Source organism: Coregonus lavaretus (assembly GCF_964263955.1).
Source record: "Coregonus lavaretus genome assembly, chromosome: 20".
Taxonomy (NCBI): Eukaryota; Metazoa; Chordata; class Actinopteri; order Salmoniformes; family Salmonidae; genus Coregonus; species Coregonus lavaretus.
In genome coordinates this window covers 44,109,637-44,130,235 of record NC_140007.1, presented here as the reverse complement: position 1 = coordinate 44,130,235, position 20,599 = coordinate 44,109,637, and the positions used below count along the sequence as shown (strand labels likewise).

General features: G+C 41.5%; 1 protein-coding gene across 1 annotated transcript in view; it reads left to right on the top strand.

Annotated features, from left to right (window-relative positions):
* LOC311148184 (myelin transcription factor 1-like) overlaps positions 1-12,769 on the top strand; it is a gene marked incomplete at both ends in the record, with an annotated part of 13,405 nt that extends 636 nt beyond the window's left edge. Inside the window, 13 exons of the mRNA XM_084185068.1 lie at positions 242-456; positions 4,037-4,239; positions 5,618-5,854; positions 6,002-6,162; positions 6,475-6,537; positions 6,794-6,862; positions 7,122-7,184; positions 7,654-7,737; positions 8,410-8,631; positions 8,890-8,981; positions 11,608-11,711; positions 11,840-11,983; positions 12,626-12,769. Of these exons, the coding sequence (XP_084041194.1) occupies positions 242-456; positions 4,037-4,239; positions 5,618-5,854; positions 6,002-6,162; positions 6,475-6,537; positions 6,794-6,862; positions 7,122-7,184; positions 7,654-7,737; positions 8,410-8,631; positions 8,890-8,981; positions 11,608-11,711; positions 11,840-11,983; positions 12,626-12,769 (1,801 nt within the window). The remainder of the gene's footprint in view (positions 1-241; positions 457-4,036; positions 4,240-5,617; positions 5,855-6,001; positions 6,163-6,474; positions 6,538-6,793; positions 6,863-7,121; positions 7,185-7,653; positions 7,738-8,409; positions 8,632-8,889; positions 8,982-11,607; positions 11,712-11,839; positions 11,984-12,625) is intronic.
* Positions 12,770-20,599: the final 7,830 nt, after the last annotated feature.

The following is a 20,599-nucleotide window of genomic DNA, read 5'->3' as shown; positions in this document are numbered from 1 at the left end:
TAATCTCTCTCTCTCCCTCTCTCTCTCTCTCTCTCTCTCTCTCTCTCTCTCTCTCTCTCTCTCTCTCTCTCTCTCTCTCTCTCTCTCTCTCTCTCTCTCTCTCTCTCTCTCTCTCTCTCTCTCTCTCTCTCTTCTCTCTCTCTCTCTCTCTCTCTCTCTCTCTCTCTCTCTCTCTCTCTCCTCTCTCTCCTCTCATCTCTCTCTCTCTCTCTCTCTCTCTCTCTCTCTCTCTCTCCTCCAGGCCCATGTGTTTTGTGAAGCAACTGGAGGTGCCTCATTGCAGGCAGTACAGGCCCAACATGATACCCGCCACCCCTCGTGCCAACCTGGCCAAGGAGCTGGAGAAGTACTCCAAGGTCTCCTTCGATTATGCAAGCTTCGACTGTCAGGTGTTTGGAAAGCGCATGCTTGCTTCAAATATAACGACCAGCGAAACCTCACCCAAAGCCTTCAAATGTAAGGAAAAGTGATGGTGTACTAATAGCCACATATTATGAAACCTATATAGTACCAGTAAAAGTTTGGACACACCTACTCATTCCAGAGTTTTCTTTATTTTTACTATTTTCTACATTGTAGAATAATAGTGAAGACATCAAAACTACGAAATAACACATTTGGAATCATGTAGTAACCAAAAAAGTGTTAAATAAATCAAAATATATTTTATATTTGAGATTCTTCAAAGTATCCACCCTTTGCCTCGATGACAGCTTTGCACACTCTTGGCATTCTCTCAACCAGAATTCATGAGGTAGTCACCTGGAATGCAGTTCAATTAACAGGTGTGCCTTCTTAAAAGTTAATTTGTGGAATTTCTTTCCTTCTTAATGCGTTTGAGCCAATCAGTTGTGTTGTGACAAGATAGGGGTGGTATACAGAAGATAGCCCTATTTGGTAAAATACCAAGTCCATATTATGGCAAGAACAGCTCAAATAAGCAAAGAGAAATGACGGTCCATCATTACTTTAAGACATGAAGGTCAATCAATACGGAAAATGTCAAGAACTTTGAAAGTTTCTTTAAGTGCAGTCGCAAAAACCACCAAGCGCTATGATGAAACTGGCTTTCATGAGTACCGCCACAGGAATGGAAGACCCAGAGTTACCTCTGCTGCAGAGGATAAGTTCATTAGAGTTAGATTTCAGCCCAAATAAATGCTTCACAGAGTTCAAGTAACAGACACATCTCAACATCAACTGTTCAGAGGAGACTGCGTGAATCAGGCCTTCATTTTCGAATTGCTGCAAAGAAACCACTACTAAAGGACACCAATAAGAAGAAGAGATTTGCTTGGGCCAAGAAACACGAGCAATGGACATTAGACCGGTCCAAATGTGAGATTTTTGGTTCCAACCTGCCGTGTCTTTGTGAGACAGAGTAGGTGAAGGAGGAGGTGTGATGGTGTGGGGGTGCTTTGCTGGTGACACTGTCGGTAATTTATTTAGAATTCAAGGCACACTTAACCAGCATGGCTACCACAGCATTCTGCAGCGATAAGCTATCCCATCTGGTTTGCGCTTAGTGGGACTATCATTTGTTTTTCAACAGGACAATGACCCAAAACACACCTCCAGGCTGTGTAAGGGCTAATTGAACAAGAAGGAGAGTGATGGAGTGCTGCATCAGATGACCTGGCCTCCACTATTACCCGACCTCAACCAAATTGAGATGGTTTGGGATGAGTTGGACCGCAGAGTGAAGGAAAAGCCGCCAACAATTGCTCAGCATATGTGGGAACTCCTTCAAGACTGTTGGAAAAGCATTCCTCATGAAGCCGTTTGAGAGAATGCCAAGAGTGTGTAAAGCTGACATCGAGGCAAAGGGTGGCTACTTTGAAGAATCTAAAATCTAAAATATATTTTGATTTGTTTAACACTTTTTTGGTTACTACATGATTCCATATGTGTTATTTCATACAATGTAGAAAATAGTAAAAATAAAGAAAAGCCCTTGAATGAGTAGGTGTGTCCAAACTTATGACTGGTACTGTACATGCATACATACAGTTGAAGTCAGAAGTTTACATACACTTAGGTTGGAGTCATTAAAACTCATTTTTTCAACCACTCCACAAATGTCTTGTTAACAAACTATAGTTTTGGCAAGTCGGTTAGGACATCTACTTTGTGCATGACACAAGTAATTTTTCCAACAATTGTTTACAGACAGATTATTTCACTTATAATTCCCTGTATCACAATTCCAGTGGGTCAGAACTTTACATACACTAAGTTGACTGTGCCTTTAAACAGCTTGGAAAATTCCATAAAATGATGTCATGGCTTTAGAAGCTTCTGATAGGCTAATTGACATCATTTGAGTCAATTGGAGGTGTACCTGTGGATGTATTTCAAGGCCTACCTTCAAACCCAGTGGCTCTTTGCTTGACATCATGGGAAAATCAAAAGAAATCAGCCAAGACCTCAGACATTTTTTTTGGGATCTCCACAATTCTGGGTTCATCCTTGGGAGCAATTTCCAACTGCCTGAAGGTACCACGTTCATCTGTACAAACAATAGTACGCAAGTATAAACACCATAGGACCACGCAGCTGTCATACCGCTCAGGAAGGAGACGCGTTCTGTTTCCTAGAGATTAACATACTTTGGTACGAAAAGTGCAAATCTGGAGGAAACAGGTACAAAAGTATCTATATCCACAGTAAAACGAGTCCTACATCAACATAACCTGAAAGGCCGCTCAGCAAGGACGAAGCCACTGCTCCAAAACCGCCATAATAAAGCCAGACTACGGTTTGCAACTGCACATGGGGACAAAGATCGTACTTTTTGGAGAAATGTCCTCTGGTCTGATGAAACAAAAATAGAACTCTTTGGCCATAATGACCATTGTTATGTTTGGAGGAAAAAGGGGGTGGATTGCAAGCCGAAGAACACCATCCCAACCATGAAGCACGGGGGTGGCAGCATCATGCTGTGGGGGTGCTTTGCTGCAGGAGGGACTGGTGCACTTTACAAAATAGATGGCATCATGAGGAAGGAAAATTATGTGGATATATTGAAGCAACATCTCAAGACATCAGTCAGGAAGTTAAAGCTTGGTCGCAAATGGGTCTTCCGAATGGACAATGACCCCAAGCATACTTCCAAAGTTGTGGCAAAATGGTTTAAGGACAACAAAGTCAAGGTATTGGAGTGGCCATCACAAAGCCCTGACCTCAATCCTATAGAACATTTGTGGGCAGAACTGAAAAAGCTTGTGCGAGCAAGGAGGCCTACAAACCTGACTCAGTTACACCAGCTCTGTCAGGAGGAATGGGCCAAAATTCACCCAACTTATTGTGGGAAGCTTGTGGAAGGCTACCCGAAATGTTTGACCCAAGTTAAACAATTTAAAGGCAATGCTACCAAATACTAATTGAGTGTATGTAAACTTCTGATCCACTGGGAATGTGATAAAAGAAATAAAAGCTGAAATAAATCATTCTCTCTACAATTATTCTGACATTTCACATTCTTAAAATAAAGTGGTGATCCTAACTGACCTAAGACAGGGAATTTTTACTAGGATTTAATGTCAGGAATTGTGAAAAACTGAGTTTAAATGTATTTGGTTAAGGTGTATGTAAACTTCCGACTTCAACTGCATATGCATACAGTGGGGAAAAAAAGTATTTAGTCAGCCACCAATTGTGCAAGTTCTCCCACTTAAAAAGATGAGAGAGGCCTGTAATTTTCATCATAGGTACACGTCAACTATGACAGACAAAATGAGAAGAAAAAAATCCAGAAAATCACATTGTAGGATTTTTTATGAATTTATTAGCAAATTATTTGGTCAATAACAAAAGTTTCTCAATACTTGTTATATACCCTTTTTCTGGATTTTTTTCTTCTCATTTTGTCTGTCATAGTTGATGTGTACCTATGATGAAAATTACAGGCCTCTCTCATCTTTTTAAGTGGGAGAACTTGCACAATTGGTGGCTGACTAAATACTTTTTTTCCCCACTGTACATACAGACACACAACAGAACAAGATGACATATCTCTGTTTCTCTGCTCCCTCAGCTAAACTCTCGTCCCCCAAGTCTTCTTCTCCCAGCCTCTGCCTGCATGGAGGCTATGGAAAGACTGCCTCCTCTTCTGCCTACGACTACTCCCATGATGCCCAGGCCGCCCACATGGCTGCCACCGCCATCCTCAACCTGTCCACGCGCTGCTGGGAGAGGCCTGAGCACCTGAGCACAAAGCACCAGGACCTGGCCAGCAAGGTAGACCAGCCCCGCCCTATCTCTGGAGCAAGTTAGCAACATCTCTCTCGCATCGTCTTCATAACACCTTTTATACTGCCAATCAACATAGGCTCTGCTCCCCATCAAGATAACTTTTCCCTCTACTTTTAGAGGGAATTAATGAACTTGCTGCAGAGCTGATGGCATTACTGCAGGTTACCACAAGGGAGATGTGAGGAGCAGAATTTTTACATAAAATATCGTCAAATGGTCGTCAAATTTAGAGTACACTTTAACAGTGAATGTAACAGATTAAAGGCCTGTTATTATTATTATTATTATTATTATTATTATTATTTACTATTTGCATTGTGAAAAGTGATGTAAAATTGCTTATAATATGATTAATACTTCCAACTGTTATTATTTTTTGGAAGAAAAAACATCTAGAATCTACAAATATATATATTTGTGGACCACCTGCAGTAAACCCGCTGACCACAGGTTGAAAACCACTGTCCTAGACACCTAAAGCTCAACCACTGCCAAGCAAATACATGAATATAACATTAGGTGGCATTAGTTAAAAGCAAGAGGGTAATGTTGAGGTGCAGTTGCATCACCTCTCTCTCTCCTCTTTGTTTCTACTCCTCCATCTTTTTCATGTTGTTATTGAATTTGGCTGGCTGCCAGTTCCATGGATTATGCTGCACTAGGTAGTCTTTTTTCATTATCTTTTGGCTGGATCTCTCTCTCTCTGTTCCTACCTCCCTCCTTCTCTCTCTCTCTCTCTGTTCCTCCCTCCCTCCCTCCCTCCCTCCCTCCCTCCCTCCCTCCCTCCCTCTCTCTGTTCCTCCCTCCCTCCTCCTCTCTCTCTCTCTGTTCCTCCCTCCCTCCTCCTCTCCCCCCTCTTTTCCTCCCTCTCGGTCTATCTTTACACAGGAGGTGTAATCGTAGCAGCAGTCTCCCCCATATTGTGACTTTTTAAAAGCTTTTTGCCTTGACGGGGAGAGTGACTGCTTCATCATTTTTCGATTTCCTGACATGGTGTTGGGGGCATAAAAAGAGAAGATTAATGGCCATAGCAGTTCAGTAGCACAGTGCTAATCAGCCAGGGACCGTTCTGGGACCAGGGCCCGTTTCTCTCTCTCCCCACAGCCTCCGTGCCACGACGAACCACTTTGATTTCTCTGGCTCCTCCACAACCCATATGAATACCATTTCAGATTAACACTAAAGAGAAGGCCTGTTTCCCCAGTCCCCCATTTATAGATCTGCCAAAACAAATGGTGCTTGAACAGCGCTGTTGGCAATGTTATGTCCAGTGTACATTGGAGATTACAGACGTGTCTAACAGAGACAGACTGTGGTGTGGCAATGTTGTGATTGTGATCACCACTATTTATGCCCTCTGCAGGACATTGAGGTGGATGAGAACGGCACTCTGGACCTGAGTATGAAGAAGCCCGTCAAACGAGAGGGTACCAGCCCTGGGATGTGCTCCCCGGACCCCTCCTCCTCTTCCTCCCTGCACCACGGAGGCAGCAGTGGCATGACCTCGCCCCACACATGCCACGCCTACAAACAGGAACACTGGGAGGAGCCTCTGGACTACACCAAACCCAACCGCCAGCGAGAGGAGGATGTAGAGGAGGTCTGTCCTCTATAGTCTTCATCATCCTTCCTTTCCTCTTCTCCTCTTTAAGATCACGGAGGCTCGTTGCCATCTTCTCTACACTCATGCCTAGCAATTAAAATGTACTGAAGGATCGGATCTTCTTATTTCCATTTTATTCCACAGCTGGAGCACCACACAGCGCGGTCGTTTGCCTCATCCGACCCTGAGGACATGGATCTGACGCAGGATTACCCCGAGGAGAGGAAGTACCCTGGAGAGGTCACCACCCCAATCTTCAAGGTCCAGTTCCAACAGCCTAAGGACTGCAAGAAAGATCTGCTCCTGTAAGGCAATGATCTACACTCTTAGAAATAAAGGCATGATCTAGAACCAGAAAGTCCCATTCTGATCCCCTTTCCTCTGAGATACTGTCATTCACCATTCCCCTCTCCTCTCCTCTCCTCTCCTCTCCTCTCCTCTCCTCTCCTCTCCTCTCCTCTCCTCTCCTCTCCTCTCCTCTCCTCTCCTCTCCTCTCCTCTCCTCTCCTCTCCTCTCCTCTCCTCTCCTCTCCTCTCCTCTCCTCTCCTCTCCTCTCCTCTCCTCTCCTCTCCTCTCCTCTCCTCTCCTCTCCTCTCCTCTCTATGTGTGTCTCCAGGTGCCCCACTCCTGGCTGTGACGGCAGTGGCCACATCACTGGAAACTATGCATCCCATCGCAGGTATGGTATTCCCTGAATGAGGCCCTGAATGATGTAGTCACACTGTATATAGGAAGCACGGTGGCTACCTACTGGTTTAGATTAAGATTGCATCAATAATAAAACGTTTTCCTTCTTGGCTGTTTTCTATTTTCAAAATACTTTTCCAATTACCTTGAACTATATTCCATCTTTGATTTGATCTCTATCTCTCTCTTATTGTCTTTCTCTTTCTCGTTCTCTCTTTCTCTCTTCTCTCTTCTCTCTCTCCCTTCAGTCTGTCTGGCTGTCCTCTTGCTGATAAGAGTCTTCGTTCCCTCATGGCGGCCCACTCTGCTGAGCTCAAGTATGTCTGTTTCCCACTGGGCTTTCCCCTTACTCAATGCCTTGGTTCAATGCTAAATTCGATTTCCTTCTATTTCTGCTGTTTTTACTGGGACTGCTAACACTTATGTTGCTGCATCTGCCCTTGTAATTATCCTGCCCCCATCTCCACTGAAAAACCAATACCTCTACACCCTCACACCCATCAGTTGCTATGGTGCAAATGTAATGGTTCTATTTGTTGCTGCGCTGACATTTAACCCGTTCCCTTAATTTCCCAGGTGCCCCACTCCAGGATGTGATGGTTCAGGACATAACACTGGAAACTACGCCTCCCACAGAAGGTACAGAGCTCATCAGTGAACTACCAACCTACCTCCACCAGCCCTACCTACCTTCCATCTCATATGGGAGACAGTCGCAAAATACCTTCTCTGTCCCTCTCTCTCTCTTTCTCACACACACAGACACACAAGGCCAGAGAAGCTTAGAAAGAGATCATGATAGTTTTAGGCAGGACTCATAGACTCACACACCCACACACAGTTGTGAAAATGAAGTTTTGTCCATTTTTTATATGCTTATCTTTTTTTATTTTGTTTACTACTTTGTTGGATTTCAAATAGCTGTTTGGTTTCTTTTATTTTAATTTAAAAAACATTGCACTTTCTTTCGGCGTTAGAATAAAAAAAATTAATGCTTACATAGAATGTTCCATCCCTTTGTCAAACAATAACGTCACCACCATAAAAGACGATTGTTGAAGGTGTTTTTCCACCCTTTTTTTATCGGCTTCATACTTTCTGTTTTCAGTTTGTCTGGGTGCCCCCGTGCCAAGAAAGGTGGATTAAAAACAGCCCCCACCAAGGACGACAAGGAGGACTCCGAGCTCTTAAAGTTCGTACCACTAAGAAAGCCACGCCCTTTTTTCTTCTAATTAAGAAATACGGTAAACGTCACTTCCAAAAAAGTAAAGGCAGTCACCCTGACCTCCGTGACCTCAGCCCAGTCTGTCTCCGATAGATGACATCACACCAGTGCCACACGCAGACCAGCCTGAGACGCACTGCGCTGCCTGCGCTGACTCATAGTACTGTAGTTCATCGTAGAGTATTGCAGTGTAGATCACATTATTACATCTCGCATTTCTCTGAAATCGTCGTCAACTCCAACTGTTTGTTGACGACAGCCAATAAAAGACCTTGGCGTCTGTGTTTGTTGAATGTGCTTTGCTTGGTTATGCTACCACAACATGATGCCATGCAAGAGGTGGAGTACTTAAAGAGGGGTACCTATAATGTAAAACCTATAGCGGAGAAGTAACACTTTGTTTTTAGTCGGGCAGGTTTTTGGGCCCATTGTGAAATAGTGTTGCATAGTGAAATTGCACTAGCTACTGTAATGGCAGTCTTATATATATATATATATATATATATATATATGTAAAAAATATATTACATTATGTTATAACTATATGTACCATTCACCTTGTGCTTTCCATCTCATCTCTCTCTATGAGTCTCATATCTATAGAGATACTAATGTTACACATCCCTCTCTCCCCTCCAGATGCCCCGTGTCTGGCTGTGACAGCCTGGGTCACATCAGTGGGAAGTACGCCACTCATCGCAGTGCCTATGGGTGCCCGCTAGCTGCCCGCAGGCAGAAGGAGGGGATGCTCAATGGTAACCCTTTCTCCTGGAAGGCCTTTAAGACGGAGGCCTCCAACTGCCCCACCCCCAGCTGTGATGGATCAGGACATGCCAACGGCAGCTTCCTAACACACCGCAGGTAAGGACCAATCACAACACAGCAGAGGGCAGCTTCCTCACACACCGCAGGTACGGACCAATCACAACACAGCAGAGGGCAGCTTCCTCACACACACCGCAGGTACGGACCAATCACAACACAGAACACAGGCCAGCTGACGGACAGATTATTACCACTGGTTGCATTATCAATATAACTGTATCATTTTGTGGTTCATTCATGGTTTTAAATACTCAACTTGATGAAATTGACCATCTTTATACCTCCTGTTTGTAGTCTCTCTGGCTGTCCCAGAGCTTCCTTTGCCAGAAAGAAAGCCAAGATCCCTGGAGATGAATACCTGAGCACCAAGTTCAGGGCCAGCGACGGTAAAAGCACAACTGAATAGGGAATACCTTTATGTAACAGTCAATGTCCAGCCAATACCCAGTTAGCACATTTGGTTCATTGGAAGTTGTGGGAACGTATGCTTTTGGTTTCACATTGGTTGTGGGAACGAAGACATACATTTCTTGACCGATAAACTGAACGTTTTTTAAACATTCTGAGAACAGAAGTGAACATTTCCTCTGATCTGGGAACGTTTATTTTTAGGTTGCAGGGAGGTTCTGAGAACGTTTTACTCTGATTCCTTTAAAGTTTTCCTGGGAGGTTTTATCAATGCTCTGAGAATGGAAATTATAGGTCATTTAGAGTTTTTTGAATAACTGCCTTAAAACATTCACTGAATGACTTTTAATAACACTGCTAGCTTATTTTGGGTTCACTTTTTTTTTTACTCCGGGCACAGATAGGACCAATGATGTATATAAACCCTGGATTGCTGATTCTATGTATTGGCCAATGAGAGGCTTTGAAGACACCGGTCGGCCATATTGGCTCCCCAGTAGGAGAAAATTACATCTATTTAAGTGTTGTTGTTGTAGTGGGGACAGGAACATTAGTACTCTCTAAACATTATACTTTAATGAATATTTTTTTGGTATAAAAGTATTTGATCCCCTGCTGATTTTGTACGTTTGCCCACTGACAAAGACATGATCAGTCTATAATTTTAATGGTAGGTTTATTTGAAGAGTGAGAGACAGAATAACAACAAAAAAATCCAGAAAAAACGCATGTCAAAAATGTTATAAATTGATTTGCATTTTAATGAGGGAAATAAGTATTTGACCCCTCTGCAAAACATGACTTAGTACTTGGTGGCAAAAACCCTTGTTGGCAATCACAGAGGTCAGACGTTTCTTGTAGTTGGCCACCAGGTTTGCACACATCTCAGGGGGGATTTTGTTCCACTCCTCTTTGCAGATCTTCTCCAAGTCATTAAGGTTTCGAGGCTGACATTTGGCAACTTGAACCTTCAGCTCCCTCCACAGATTTTCTATGGGATTAAGGTCTGGAGACTGGCTAGGCCACTCCAGGACCTAAATGTGCTTCTTCTTGAGCCACTCCTTTGTTGCCTTGGCCGTGTGTTTTGGGTCATTGTCATGCTAGAATACCCATCCACAACCCATTTTCAATGCCCTGGCTGAGGGAAGGAGTTTCTCACCCAAGATTTGACGGTACATGGCCCCGTCCATCTTCCCTTTGATGCGGTGACTTGTCCTGTCCCCTTAGCAGAAAAACACCCCCAAAGCATAATGTTTCCACCTCCATGTTTGACGGTGGGGATGGTGTTCTTGGGGTCATAGGCAGCATTCCTCCTCCTCCAAACACAGCGAGTTGAGTTGATGCCAAAGAGCTCGATTTTGGTCTCATCTGACCGCAACACTTTCACCCAGTTCTCCTCTGAATCATTCAGATGTTCATTGGCAAACTTCAGACGGGCCTGTATATGTGCTTTCTTGAGCAGGGGGACCTTGCGGGCGCTGCAGGATTTCAGTCCTTCACGGCATAGTGTGTTACCAATTGTTTTCTTGGTGACAATGGTCCCAGCTGCCTTGAGATCATTGACAAGATCCTCCCTTGTAGTTCTGGGCTGATTCCTCACCGTTCTTATGATCATTGCAACTCCACGAGGTGAGATCTTGCATGGAGCCCCAGACCGAGGGAGATTGACAGTTCTATTGTGTTTCTTCCATTTGCGAATAATCGCACCAACTGTTGTCACCTTCACACCAAGCTGCTTGGCGATGGTCTTGTAGGCCATTCCAGCCTTGTGTAGGTCTACAATCTTGTCCCTGACATCCTTGGAGAGCTCTTTGGTCTTGGCCATGGTGGAGAGTTTGGAATCTGATTGATTGATTGCTTCTGTGGACAGGTGTCTTTTATACAGGTAACAAGCTGAGATTAGGAGTGCTCCTAATCTCAGCTCGTTACCTATATAAAAGACACTTGGGAGCCAGAAATCTTTCTGATTGAGAGGGGGTCAAATACTTATTTCCCTCATTAAAATGCTAATCCATTTATAACATTTTTTATGCATTTCAAAGGAAACAAGCACTCATACACACTTAACAAGAGAGAGGATAGAGTGAGTTTTATTGATGCTGAGAACGGAATGTATATGTTTTTAAATAACATTCTTAGAACTTTCTCTGAATGTTACTTAAGTTTTCTTGTGGTTTTTATGGAAAGTTTTCTTAACATTCTCTGAACAATTTGAGAACATTCCCAATGTCAAACCAGTTGGAGAACGTTCCTAGAACATTACCAAAACGTTAAATAAATGTCACCATGTTTGAACTTTTAGGAAACGTTCTGTTAAAGTAATGAAATACCAAGAAAATAAAAAGGTTTTGTCAAGTTCCTTCAATGTGCTGAGAATGTTCCAAAGCCAAGCAACCATCCTGCACCATTCCCAGAACGTTGTGGGAAGGTTATATGCAAAATAACCATAGGACAACCACGCTCTCACCAAGCTCTAAGAAACGTACGGTTCTCAGAACGTTATGTGCTAGCTGGGTACAGTATTTCAAACTAGGATGGCCCATTTTTCCTGTCCCCTCTTATAGCCTTATGCATCTCAATCATCTCTTCCCTTCCATCCTGTAGTTCTGAATAATGACGAGGACATCAAGCAACTCAACAAGGAGATCTATGAGCTCAATGAGACCAACAACGAGATGGAGACAGACATGGTGAACCTGCAGACACAGGTGTGTGTGTGTGTGTGTGCTCATGTTTGAAAACCTCAAACCCCCTACATTTTGATATATTGCAAAATGCCTGAGCTCAAGTAAATCTATATACTGTATGTGTAAATAACTGTTGGGCTGTGGTGCAGATCTCATCCATGGAGAAGAACCTGAAGAACATTGAGGAGGAGAACAAGCTGATAGAGGAGCAGAAGGAAGCTCTCTTCATGGAGCTATCTGGCCTCAGCCACGCCCTGATCCGCAGCTTGGCCAACATACGCCTCCCACACATGGTGAGTTATATACAGTTTACGTACAGTTACATACAGTGCTGACAAAGCTGTGGCCGAGGCTCAAACATGCAGACACACACTAATACAAACACTGACACAAACACACTGACACAAACACACTGACAGAAACACACTGACACAAACACACTGACACAAACACACTGACAGAAACACACTGACACAAACACACTGACACAAACACACTGACAGAAACACACTGACAGAAACACACTGACACAAACACACTGACACAAACACACTGACACAAACAAACAAACACACTGACAGAAACACACTGACACAAACACACTGACACAAACACACTGACACAAACAAACAAACACACTAAGACACTAACACACTAACACAAACACACTAACACTAAAACACAAACACACTAACACAAACACACTAACTCAAACACACAAACACACTAACACAAACACACTAAAACACAAACACACTAAAACACAAACACACTAAAACACAAAACACTAACTCACTAACACAAACACACTAACAGAAACTAACACAAACACAGTAACAGAAACTAACACAAACACACTAACTCAAACACACTACCAGAAACACACTAACACAAACAAATACACACAAACAAAATTCCTTGTTTTTGCATCGCAGCAGGAGCCAATCACTGAGCAGAATTTCGACAGCTACGTGAGCACCCTGACTGACATGTACACCAACAAGGAGTGCTACCAGAACCCGGAGAACAAGGCTCTGCTGGAGAACATCAACAAGGCTGTGAAGAGCATCAAGGTGTGAAAACCTCCACGATGAAGAAGAGTGAAAACATGAAAAAGGAAAAGAGATGGCGTCAAGAGACTGGAGTATATATTAAAAGAGAATACAAATACAAAAAGGGGCATTCAGGTTTTATAAACAGCAACTTAAATTAAACCCAGGGAGCATTCTGTAAAGAAGAAAACGTAACTAGGACCAAAATCCAAACATGCTGCTGCTGGGATTAGAACGAGGAAGTGGAACGGAACCAAATCCTTCAGTTTGACTTGATGAACTAAATATATATCTGGGGTTTTGTTTCTTTGTTTTATGTCACCTTCGTCATTTTCATGTCTGTGCTGTTTTGGAGGTATCTCTGTTTTGGAGGTATCTCTGTTTTGGAGGTATCTCTGTTTTGGAGGTATTTCTGTTTTGGAGGTATCTCTGTTTTGGAGGTATCTCTGTTTTGGAGGTATCTCTGTTTTGGAGGTATCTCTGTTTTGGAGGTATCTCTGTTTTGGAGGTATCTCTTTGACTGTCCCAATTCAGACTGTAATTCAAGCTTTAGTTCAGCAACAATTTGGAGAAGAAAGAAAGAAAGAAAGAAAGAAAGAAAGAAAGAAAGAAAGAAAGAAAGAAAGAAAGAAAGAAAGAAAGAAAGAAAGAAAGAAAGAAAGAAAGAAAGAGAAAGAAAGAAAGAAAGAAAGAAAGATGGATGGATGGAAGTAGTGGTGTGATGTCAGATAAAACAGAGGGTATGAACCGCCTACATGAGGTGAAGAAAACCCATGGGCAGTAAATAACAAAAGAAAGCTGGAAAACTGTCCACATTGTGTCCCAGGGAAGAACACAAAGACTTCAGAAATGTTGTTCTGGGGCAGGATAAGTGTGTGAGTGGGGAGTACGTGATGCTGAGCATTGCAGCAGTCCTATCGAGGAGAAGTGAATGGAGAGTCCCTGAACTCTGGGGTCTTCTTGAGCAATGGTTCATGTGCTTGGTGTTGTTACTGCAGCAAGATGTCAACATGGATCCGTGTCTTGTCTCAATTCAGAGGAAAACAGCTCTTCAAACGAAGATGAAGTCACAAATCACTGGTTTCTTTTTCTCTTCTGAAAATCAACAGTACAGCCTGTTATATATTTTTGATGGAACAACTGGTGTCAAGATCTGAGAGCAGCAGATGCAGCCTTTTTTCTTTGAACTGAATTATGATAGTAATAGTGTGCACACTTTTCAATTCCTGTTAGTCATATCTATAGTTTGTGGTACAATAAATTATTTAAATTTGTGAATGCTCAAATTGTAATGTATTGTCATTGTATGTTAATCTACTTGTATTTATTTGATTTGATCTATTTATTAACTTTATTTTATTGTTTAGTAAATCAAAAAATGCAACCCTGCTGGTCTATCATGACCATAAAGATTTAAAACAGGGAGTCTTCTACATCAATATTTTTAAAAAAAACTATATAGACAACTGTCCACACTTGATTCTTTTATATATCTTATTTTATTTTAAATAATTTTGTAGCATTTTTCATTGCAAATATTTTATAACTGACAAAGTTTTGATAATTTTATAAAAGTTTTCTCCTTCATTTATGTTATTTCCTTTATCGGTAAAGTATCTTCAGATACCCACGGCTTAAAAAGAAAGTAAGTATTTATTATTTATTTAATATTAAATATTGATATGGTTGTATATTTATTTAGTTATTTATGTGTGTGTTGTGATGGCTGAGTCTCAGTAGTCTTAAAGTCCATTGCTAATATTTAAATTAAATAAAAAACCATGCTCAGAAAGAATAAATACAATATTGTTTGATTACTTAGGCTTTCCTAGATATACCAGCAGTTGTAAAAACAAAACAAAAGCAATCACTGTTCTGTTAGTATCAGAGCATCTTTGTGTCAGCGATGATTTGTTTGCTTTTTGTCAGGAAAAATAAGACCAAGAAAATAGATAGATATAAGGATCAAATGTTACCTCTCCAAGCGCTTTGTAGCGGCCAACACTGTCTAACCCAAAACATCTTTAATGTACCATAGATGTTTTAATGCCTTTTTGATAAATTATTTTTCTCTGTTCATTATTTTCTCTCAATGTGTTGAGCAGAAGCTCCATAGAGCTCTGTCCCAGAGTGTTCCATCTAGACTGGATGTCTGGTTCTAAAACACTTAAAGGACATCAAGGAAAAACTAAACCAACAAGGAGGATGACCTTTTTGACAATTTATATCAGATCCACTTCTACGCCCTTGTAGCCTTATTCTAGATGACATTTGTTGATGCACAAAGTGCCACTAAACCCTCACTTTCTTTCCTGATTCTTTGCATTCTGCAATGTACAATGTCTGGTCACGTGACATGACCAGGGCATCAGACCGAGAGTTGGGATTGTTTCAGATGCCTTTATTTCTTTGCCAAGATGGCCATAAGTACACTATATATACATTCTGTATAAATATAATTTAAAATGCTATATATATGAATAGAAACATACATATATTTTTCCAGTGTAATTGTTGACTCTTTTTCTCTTGTATTAGCTTATCAAAGGAACAATACCTGTCTGAGAGTTGTGACGACTAAAGGCGGTGATGACTATGGCTTTAAAGATACTCAACAAAACTGTCATGGTAAAAGTAAAAAGGCATTTACAATATTTGGGATTGTTTTTTAGGTTTCCTTTTCTATGGATTTCTCTATCCTTGATCCAGACATAATAATAATAATAATAATAATAATAATAATAATACATGTGACTTCTATAACGCTTTTCAAGGACCCAAAGTCGAAATGTTTTAAATGCTAATGTATGTTGTACTGAATCTGAAATGACTGTCATTTTAACTAAATGGTTGGCTCTTTGTTCAAGTGTCCTGTGAGTGAGTTCATGTATAGAGGCCTCTTCATAGTGGTCACATTGGCTCTATATTGTGCAGTACTGTGTCGTTATGATGAGGTTATGATCATGTCAGCCCGCTGAGAGGAGTTTTCAAACACGGATCACAATGTTAAAAAGCCAATAGGGAAAGTGTAGTACTTGCTCTGAGTGATCTGTTGCAGCTAGTGGGAGACCCTGTGATAATATGATGAGGTAGCCTAGTGGGAGACCCTGTGGTAATATGATGAGGTAGCCTATTGGGAGACCCTGTGATAATATGATGAGGTAGCCTAGTAGGAGACCCTGTGATAATATGATGAGGTAGCCTAGTGGGAGACCCTGTGATAATATGATGAGGTAGCCTAGTGGGAGACCATGTGGTAATATGATGAGGTAGCCTATTGGGAGACCCTGTGATAATATGATGAGGTAGCCTATTGGGAGACCCTGTGATAATATGATGAGGTAGCCTATTGGGAGACCCTGTGATAATATGATGAGGTAGCCTATTGGGAGACCCTGTGATAATATGATGAGGTAGCCTAGTGGGAGACCCTGTGGTAATATGATGAGGTAGCCTATTGGGAGACCCTGTGATAATATGATGAGGTAGCCTATTGGGAGACCCTGTGGTAATATGATGAGGTAGCCTATTGGGAGACCCTGTGATAATATGATGAGGTAGCCTATTGGGAGACCCTGTGGTAATATGATGAGGTAGCCTAGTGGGAGACCCTGTGATAATATGATGAGGTAGCCTATTGGGAGACCCTGTGATAATATGATGAGGTAGCCTATTGGGAGACCCTGTGATAATATGATGAGGTAGCCTATTGGGAGACCCTGTGATAATATGATGAGGTAGCCTATTGGAAGACCCTGTGATAATATGATGAGGTAGCCTATTGGGAGACCCTGTGATAATATGATGAGGTAGCCTATTGGGAGACCCTGTGATAATATGATGAGGTAGCCTATTGGGAGACCCTGTGGTAATATGATGAGGTAGCCTATTGGGAGACCCTGTGGTAATATGATGAGGTAGCCTAGTGGGCATGGATGGTGTAATTGGCTTTTAGCCAGTGTTTTTTTTAATAATCATTGAAAATGCCATCATTTGAGCATGGACTTCTAAGAGCACACTGGGTAATGGCCGCTAGCAAAGCACCGGTATTTACCCCACCAGAAGAAACAAAGAACTGCATATTTGCCCTGTTTGTTATGTTTAATGTAAATCTAAACACTGAGATGTAGAACGCCCTTTGCTTCAGTGTCCGGGGGTTTGATTCAATTGATGCTATCGCGTTTTTATATCTGGCAGTAATACTTTTCAGACCAAACATTTTGACCAACCCCTCTATTCTTTTAATAGAGGGGATGCAGAGTTTGGCTCGCAGGTTACTGGGAAGAGCTGACTAAAGCAAGCTTGCGGCGATAGCAGGGATTGGATCAAGCCCTCCAAGTGAAAAGAGAGGAACGTGTGGGAGTGGAGATTGATTCGCAGCGTTAGAGGAATCCCTCTTGGTTTGAAAGAGGTGTTTGTTGCATAAATATATGTCCATTACTCAGAATGTCAAAACCTTTAATGGCTTCTCCCCTTCTGTCTTGTGTAACCTTTCCTCAGGAAGGAGTTCATGATGCATTTAGTTAAGAAAGTAGCTTATTCTTCCTCCTCCATTTAATAAACGAGCATACTACACGAGAACTGCACTGAGGTACTGAGATGAAATAGCAAAATGACAGACAAACACATTTATAAAGATAGGTACAGAACTCACTGTAATCATTTATAAAGATAGGTGCAGAACTCACTGTAATCATTTATAAAGATAGGTACAGAACTCACTGTAATCATTTATAAAGATAGGTACAGAACTCACTGTAATCATTTATAAAGATAGGTGCAGAACTCACTGTAATCATTTATAAAGATAGGTGCAGAACTCACTGTAATCATTTATAAAGATAGGTGCAGAACTCACTGTAATCATTTATAAAGATATGTACAGAACTCACTGTAATAATTTATAAAGATAGGTGCAGAACTCACTGTAATCATTTATAAAGATAGGTGCAGAACTCACTGTAATCATTTATAAAGATAGGTACAGAACTCACTGTAATCATTTATAAAGATAGGTACAGAACTCACTGTAATCATTTATAAAGATAGGTGCAGAACTCACTGTAATCATTTATAAAGATAGGTACAGAACTCACTGTAATCAAAAGTGTTAACAGCTTGTCCATTTGATAATGAGTGATGGACATATTCTTCATATAAGGAGTTTATGTCTTCTGTATTTGTAATGGTTCAGTATTTTCCAAATGGTCGACTGTGATGGGATAGAAGCATTGAAGCTGAACTGTGTCAAATTGGCCCTGACTAGGGTGTTTGACTGGTTGGTGAAAGACATGGTCATGTTACGCCAACCAATGTCATGCTGTGTTGACACTACATTTGACTACATGGATGATAATGTTCACGTCTGCGGATGAAACACGATGGAGGAACATGATGAGACATGATGGAGCAGCATGGATGACATATTGTACCCATGGCATGTGATTGTAACATGGCATGTGAAACTATCAAATTCAGTTGATAGTTGTGAATTATGTGGTCTCGTGTTGTGGTTGTAAAAGTGTTGCATTTAAAAGCACAATGTCTCTGTTTGCTCTGATAAACAGTGATCACATACCTGTGAATCTCCCTGATTAATGGTAAATAGAAAACCAATGACCTAATATCTCAGTCTGTGATAGGCCAGGATATACATGGATCCTGTGTCCTCTCTTTACCAGTTAAAGTGAGGACAGGCAGGGCCACAATCGAGTACCCTGTGAACATTAGGAAAGACAGGCCAAAGCTCCCTATTCTGAGATTGGTACTGTACACATCTGAAGCCCCTGAGAACGGTCCCCTGATTCTGTTCTCTTCAGGGAAAGACGAGGGAGGGAGCCAATCGTTAGGTGCCTATACTTCAAACATTCTCATCCAAATCAGAAACTCAAAATGTAACAAATCAAAAGTAGATCACATGCGCACATACATACCACACTAACATCCCCAGGAGAAAGGCATGTCTCGTAGAATGGTACAAGGTGTCATTGAGCTAATCAAACCAAAACGAACTCCCTTTGTAGGTTCTGTAGCTTGAAGCTGTGTGGTTTTATCATCTGGGCCTTTCTCGCTCCACTCACTGCAGGCAAAGGTGTGTTTACATTTGAAGAAGCTGGCTCAAATCCTGCTCAGGAGGTTGGCAGGGGTGAAGATGCCTTTTTCAGGGTATCAGGGAGGGTTGGGGGGCTATTCAAAAAAAAAAAAGCTGATTAAATATGTCTTTGACAGGCAGGCAGGAGAAGATACTACTACTGTTGCCATGGTGACATACCCATACTGTTACAGAGACACAAAACATCAACATGGTAGAGAAACTAATTATGATGATTCAGGTACCAAACTGCACGGACAGTTTTCTGTGAAGGAAAAATCTAATGAACATAAACTTTATTATAGATAATGCATTAGTGTGTAGGGTATTATTTTGAAACAAGTTGAAGCCTCTGTACATATTTGTATTAAAGAACAGTGTTATTGTTGTTGTATTAAAGAAAAGTTCAAGAAAAGTACATAGAGTTTGTGACAAAATCCACAACCAAGGGTTGTCCTGCTAGCCCATTTTTACAGAGATGAGCTATTTTTACTGGTAATTTTATAAGCATTGATATTAATAATATCCTTTTGGAAATTACAAAATTCCAAAATTACAAGCACTTCCACAATGATAGATAGTAAAGATTTTTGTTACTTTTGTAGAGGTGGTTGTTCCTTTGCTTCCATTTTGTAAAGCAGGACAAGCCTTGGCTGTGTGTTCTCTGGGTCTCCTGTTTCTTTTGGAAGTTAACTCTGTAGTTGGGCTGAAATTGTGACTCTGTGTTTGTGTACGTGTTCCCATGACCCTGTGTTCCTGTGTCAGTGTTATAAACAAGAGAAGTGATGTCAGTTATTGTGGGGGTATCAACCATTTTAATGTTATCTATACAAAAAACATTAATAAAGAATTATAGACAATTGCATCTTTCGCTTGCATTTATTAGTGTGTGTGTGTGTGTGTGTGTGTGTGTGTGTGTGTGTGTGTGTGTGTGTGTGTGTGTGTGTGTGTGTGTTTGGTTTTACTATTCTTGTGGGGACCAGAAGTCCGTCCTTACAAGAATAGTAAAACAAGGAAAATTCGGACAGCTGGGGACATTTCGCAGGTCCCCTCAAGGAAAAAGGCTATTTTAGGCTAAAGCGTCTATCAGAGTCCAAAACGTGTACGTGCACGCACAGCCGTGTTCTAGAATATTGGACCTTTGGCTTTCATACTTTTCGAATTCTCAATGTAGCTCAAGCAATTTCTCCAACTGTCAACACATTCAAATGAATAGAGGACGTGTACCGGATTGTGGGGAGGTGCGGGTTCGGGCTGTGCGGATGGTGGTCTCAGAGCCCTGTAGCTATGTCACAATGGGACTCCGGACTATCGCGTTCTAGCATCTGTGGACTATGATTTACACTTAAGGGGGTTAGGTGTAGGGTTACAATTAGGGTTAGGTTTAGGGCTAGGAGTTAGGGTTAGGGAAAATAGGATTTTGAATGGGAATCAATTGTTTGGTCCCCACAAGGATAGTAAAACAAACATGTGTGTGTCTATATCTGTGTCTATATGTGTGTAGATGCCATACACTGTAGGCTATGGGTTGCCAAAAAAAAACAACCTCTCTCTTGTTTGTTGTTTGACAAAATGGGGGACTGTCTTTGATGACAGGCTGTACTGACATGGATGAGCACTGACATCTGCTGGGCCACATGGAATCTACAAGTAATAGAACCTCAAATATTGTATTCACTGGGATATTTGAATCAGATATTTGAGTCAGTGAAGTGTCCTCAGGCTCCAGTATCCTAGTTTCTGTAACATGATCAAACGTGAACTAC